The sequence below is a fragment of the Geospiza fortis genome, unplaced genomic scaffold (genome assembly GCF_000277835.1).
Source record: "Geospiza fortis unplaced genomic scaffold, GeoFor_1.0 scaffold153, whole genome shotgun sequence".
NCBI classification, from domain to species: Eukaryota; Metazoa; Chordata; class Aves; order Passeriformes; family Thraupidae; genus Geospiza; species Geospiza fortis.
The window spans coordinates 528,947-534,870 of NW_005054498.1; the positions used below are offsets into that span (position 1 = coordinate 528,947).

At 42.8% G+C, this 5,924-nt stretch overlaps 1 protein-coding gene across 4 annotated transcripts in view; it reads left to right on the forward strand.

The window, feature by feature from the left end:
* Positions 1-393: 393 nt before the first annotated feature.
* Positions 394-5,924, forward strand: part of ABCA5 (ATP binding cassette subfamily A member 5) — a 43,817-nt gene continuing 38,286 nt past the window's right edge. For 2 of the 4 annotated variants that reach the window (XM_031063340.1, XM_031063338.1), the window contains exons 1-3: positions 394-628; positions 2,762-2,874; positions 4,394-4,598. In XM_031063340.1, coding sequence (XP_030919200.1) covers positions 2,770-2,874; positions 4,394-4,598 — 310 coding nt within the window. In that variant the 5' untranslated portion in view covers positions 394-628; positions 2,762-2,769. Of the gene's footprint in view, positions 629-2,758; positions 2,875-4,393; positions 4,599-5,924 lie in introns of those variants that run through there. The other 2 variants (XM_031063339.1, XM_005428670.2) reach the window with 2 other exon arrangements.

A 5,924-nucleotide genomic window follows, 5' to 3' on the forward strand; every position in this document is an offset into this window, starting at 1 on the left:
TTCTTCACCTTCTTCTCCATGGGTTTGGGTGGTTTGGTGTAATTGGATAAAAATCCACATTCCAGACCATGGGTGGTTGGTTGTTGGGTTAAAAGTGAAAATTATTTAGGTGTCATTTCTTAATTGGACAGTTTATCCTTGAAAGGCCTTGTAGAGAAAGGTAGTTACAGCTATTTTGTAGCTTGCTAGTGAAATACTGCAGAACTCACACCTTGTGGGACTGTAATATGGATAAGAAATTATTCCCATGCATAAGAAATAAAGAATCTTCTTTATTTCTTATCCATATTTCCATCTTCATTTCTTATCTTCTTTCTTCTTATCCATATAAGAAATAAACAGCTGATCTGAGCACGAAATTCCATCTCAAGAGCTTCAATCCTTGACAGAGGCAGAGAAGCCAAAGCCCAGCAGTTTGTCACTGGTGCTGCTGAGGGTGGGCTTGGTGCCACCTGTCCCCTCCGAGCAGCTCCTGGTGTTGTCTCACCCTCCCAGGTGAGATGTCCCAACGTTCCCAGCTGAGCAAGCAGAGGGAGATGGAGACTGAGCCCTGACTGCCAACCTCAGGCAGCAGAAAGGGTGGGAAACCCAGGAGAGAAGCGCCCCTGCAGCCCCCAGCCCTCCCCAGGTACGTGCAGCCACTCCTGGAATCAATTTCCCATTTAATCCCGTTTATTAATCTCATTTCCTTTCCCTCTCCCCAAGGCCACGTGCAGCCTGGGGAGTGATGAAGAGGTTAAAAAGGAGGAGTGAGTGGTGCTGGCTGTGCTCCAGCAGGGAAGGGGGTTACTCACACCCCATTGCACAGCCCATGGCCCCGGGGCAGCTCTGCCAGCAGCCTGCAGTGTGCTCCTCACAAACTGCTGGCACTGGGATCCTGCAGTGTGCTCCTCACAAACTGCTGGCACTGGGATCCTGCAGTGTGCTCCTCACAAACTGCTGGCACTGGGATCCTGCAGTGTGCTCCTCACAAACTGCTGGCACTGGGATCCTGCAGTGTGCTCCACACAAACTGCTGGCACTGGGATCCTGCAGTGTGCTCCTCACAAACTGCTGGCACTGGGATCCTGCAGTGTGCTCCTCACAAACTGCTGGCACTGGGATCCTGCAGTGCTGCTCCTCACAAACTGCTGGCACTGGGATCCTGCAGTGCTGCTCCTCACAAACTGCTGGCACTGGGATCCTGCAGTGTGCTCCACACACAGTGCTGGCACTGGGATCCTGCAGTGTGCTCCTCACAAACTGCTGGCACTGGGATCCTGCAGTGTGCTCCACACAAACTGCTGGCACTGGGATCCTGCAGTGCTGCTCCTCACACAGTGCTGGCACTGGGATCCTGCAGTGTGCTCCACACAAACTGCTGGCACTGGGATCCTGCAGTGTGCTCCTCACAAACTGCTGGCACTGGGATCCGCCTGGGGAAAATGGAAATGAGCCTGGCTTAACTCAGGACTGGGGAGCTGGGCTGGAGCTGGTCCTGCCTTGGGGTGGCTCCAGGGCGTCCTGGGGCATCTTCAGCCCAAATTCCCAGATGGATTCCTAATACTTCCCATTCCCAACTGCTCTTATTTCCAATTGCCAGTTTCTCTCATTCCCAATCTCTGTCATTCCCAATCTTTCTTGTTCCCAGCTTCCCTCATTCCCAGTTTCTCTCATCCCCAGTTTCTCTCATTCCCAATTTCTCTCATTCCCAATTGCAGTTTTTCTCATTGCCAGTTTCTCTTATTGCCAATTGATCTCATTCCCAGTTCCCAATTGCTCTCATTCCCAATTTCTCTGATTCTCAATTGTCAGTTTCTCTCATTCCCAATTTCTCTCATTCCCTGTGTCATTTCCAATTCCCAATGTCTCTCATTCCCAATTGCCAGTTTCTCTCATTCCCAATTTCTCTTATTCCCAATTTGTCTTTTTTTCCAATTTCCCTCATTCCAAATTTCTCTCTTTCCCAATTCCCAGTTTCTCTCATCCCAAGTTTCTCTCGTTCCCAAATTCTCTCATTCCCAATTTCTCTTTCCCAATTCCCAGTCTCTCCCACTCCCAATCTCTCTCATTCCCAGTCTCTCCCATTCCCAATTCCCAGTTTCTCTCATTCCCAGTTTTTCCCATTCACAGTTTCTCCCATTCCCAAATGCTCTCTTTCCCAGTTTCTCCCATTCCCAATTCCCAGTTCCTCTCATTCCTAATCTCTCTCATTCCCAGTTTCTCTCACTCCCAGTTTCTCTTACTCCAAATTTCTCCCAATCCTAACTGCCAGTTTCTCTCATTTCCAATTTCTCTCATTCACAGTCTCTCTCGTTCCCAGTTTTTCTTGTTCCCAATTTCTCCCATTCCCAGTTTCTCTCATTCCCAATTCCCAGTTTCTCCCAATTCCCAGTTTCTCCAATTCCCAATTCCAAGTTTCTCCCATTCCCAATTTCTCCCATTCCGAATTCCCAGTCTCTCCCATTCCCAGTTCCCAATCTCTCCCATTCCCAGTCTTTCCCATTCCCAGTTCCCCTCATTCCCAGTTTTTCCCATTCCCAGTTTCTCCCATTCCCAGTTTTTCCCATTCCCAGTCCCTCCCATTCCCAGTTTCTCCCATTCCCAGTCTCTCCCATTCCCAATTCCCCTCATTTCGTGTTTTCAAACACGAAAAACTGAAAGTGAAACCTTTCTGTGACAATCCAAGCCCGGAGGCGCTGAGCGCTGCAGCTGCCCAGCTCAGACTGGGAAATTATTTTGTCATTTAATAAAAAACTTGTATTTTTTCTTCTGGAAGCAGCCCAGAAAATGGCCCCAGGTGCTCCGAGGGAGGCAGGAGTGTGGAGGCAAACCCGAGCTCTGCTCTTCAAGAATTGTCTGATCAAGTGCAGGACCAAGAAGAGCAGTGTCCAGGTGAGGGGCTCCTCACAGGAAACATGATGAGGTTTTTTTGAAATATTCCTTTTTTTTTGGTGCTTTTCCCTCTATTTTTCCATTCCTGGCTGATCCTCATGAGCACATAAAGAGCTTTTTTGACCCTTTCAGATACTTAATTTTGAAATAGTTCCATATATTTTTTTTGCCCAGGAACTGCTTTCCTTGTGCTTTCACTTGTTCTGGCTGATCCTGATGAGTACACAATGAACTTTTTTCAGTCTTTGAAATACTGAATTTTGAAATATTCCATGGTTTTGGTGCAGAAGGTGCTTTTCTCACTATTTTTCCCATTCTGCTGATCCTGATGAGTTTATAATGAGTTTTTTGAACTTTTGAAACATTGAATTTTGATATATTCCATTTGTTTTGGACAAGGTGCTTTTCCCAATGCTTTTCCAGTTCTGCTGATCCTGATGAGTACACAATGAACTTTTTTCAATCTTTGAAATACTGAATTTTGAAATATTTCATTTTTTTGGTGCAGAAGGTGCTTTTCCCACTATTTTTCCCATTCTGCTGATCCTGATGAGTTTATAATGAGTTTTTTGAACTTTTGAAACATTGAATTTTGAAATACTCCAGTTTTTTTGGTGGACATGGTGCTTTTCCCTCTGTCTCCTGTTCTGGCTGATCCTGATGAGTAAATAATGAGATTTTTTGACCTTTTCCAATACTGAATTTTTAAATATTCCATTTTTTTTTTCATCCAGGAGGTGCTTTTCTCACTATTTTTCCTGTTCTGCTGATCCTGATGATTATGTAATAAATTTTTTTGACCCTTTTAAGATACTAAATTTTAAAATATTCAATTTTTTCATACAGGAGGTGCTTTTCCCTCTGTTTTTCCTCTTCTGGCTGATCCTAATGAGTACATAATTAATTTTTTGACCCTTTGAAATACTGAATTATAAAATATTCCATTTTTTTCATACAGGAGGTGCTTTTCCCTCTATTTTTCCTATTCTGCTGATCCTGATGAGCATATAATGAATTTTTTTGACCATTTCAGATACTAAATTTTGAAATTTTTATTTTTTTGTCCGGGAGCTGCTTTCCCTGTGGTTTCTCCCATTCTGGCTGATCCTGATGATTACATATTGAATTTTTTTGGACCCTTAAAAATCCTGAATTATAAAATATTCCATTTTTTTCATACAGGAGGTGCTTTTCCCTCTGTTTTCCCTCTTCTGGCTGATCCTGATGAGCATGATGCACCCTCACAGGAAATATAATGAGGTTTTTTGAAATATTCCATTTTTTTGGTGCAGGAGGTGCTTTTCCCTCTACTTTTCCTATTCTGCTGATCCTGATGAGCATATAATGAATTTTTTTGACCCTTTCAGATACTAAATTTTGAAATACTTAATTTTTTTTATCCGGGAGCTGCTTTCCCTGTGGTTTCCCCCATTCTGGCTGATCCTGATGATTACATATTGAATTTTTTTTCACCCTTAAAAATCCTGAATTATAAAATATTCCATTTTTTTCCATACAGGAGGTGCTTTTCCCTCTGTTTTTCCTCTTCTGGCTGATCCTGATGAGCATGATGCACCCTCACAGGAAATATGATGAGGTGCCCAACACAGACCTGGGCCCCCTGGACCCCTCGGTGCTGGTGAATTTTGTCATCGGCTACACCCCCCCCACAGCCCAGGCTCGGGAGATCATGAAGAAAGTGGCTTCTGACAACTTTGAGGATGGTATTGACACCTTAAATAATTGTTTTTTCCTCTCTTATCTCATCCTGGACCTTGTGTTTAAAGGGGGAGGTTGGTGGTGCTGTTAATAGGAAAAATCTGAATTTTTCAAAGGAGGGAAAGGGAAGGTATTGGGCATTTTTTGTTGATTTTTAGGTGCATTTTGTGTTGATTTTTAGGGTTTTTTTGTTGGTTTTTGCAGGTTTTTTTGGTTGGTTTTGGGGTTTTTTCTTCCTAGTTTTATGGAATTCTTTGATGGTTTTAGCATTTTTTTCTTGGTATTAGGGTTTATTGTTGATTTTGGGATTTTTTTGCTGGTTTTAGGGGTTGTTTTACTAGTTATAAAGGTTTTTTGCTGGTTTGGTTGGTATTAGGGTTTATTGTTGGTTTGGGGTTTTTTTGCTGGTTTTAGGGTTTTTTATTGTTGTTGTTTTGAGGTTTTTTTGCTGGTTTGGGGGTTTCTTTTACTAGTTAAAGGGATTTTTGCTGGTTTGGTGGTTTTTTGGCTGGTTTTGGTGGGTTTTTTGGGTTGGATTTTTTTTTTCTTTTTTTGCTAATTTTGGAGTTTTCTTGCTGGTTTTGGGCCACCCACAGCCCAGGCTCGGGAGATCATGAAGAAAGTGGCTTCTGACAATTTGAGGATGGTGTTGACACCTTAAATAATTGTTTTTTCCTCTCTTATCTCATCCTGGACCTTGTGCTTGAAGGGGGAGGTTGGTGGTGCTGTTAATACCTCACACACAACAAAAACTTATTTCTCCAATCTTGCTCTGTTTCTTTTTGTAGTTTTGGATCTTTTATTCTTTTCTTTAAGTTTTGCATCCTTCAAAATTACTTTGGATCCGCAGGCCCAGCCCCAAAGCTGCATTTTCCTCATCTTCTCTTTTCTTTTCCCATCCACTGCTGAGATCAGTGACAAAAAAACCACATTTTGATGGATTTATCCATCCTCACCGCCCATCTGCCTTTCCTGGGAAATTCTGGGAATAAACTGGGGCAGCCAGCAAGGGATTGGGGCACAGAAACTCTGGGAGCAGCAAAAAAATGGGGGGAAAAGGGAAAAATTCCAGGATAAATTTGGATGAATCCCCCTGCAGTGCTGAGCTGAGCTCCTGCAATGTCTGTTCATGAGAATATTTCCCTCCCTGTGGCAAAAATAAATATTTCTATCAATAATCATGGAATGGTTTGGGTGGGAAGTGTCTCCAAAGCCCAATAATTTGTTAATGATTTTTATGATGCTTCTTTAAAGTGTTGCATGTTTTTTTTCTGGGTGGAGGGGAAAAACCAAAAAATGAATAAATATGTATATTATATTATATTATATTA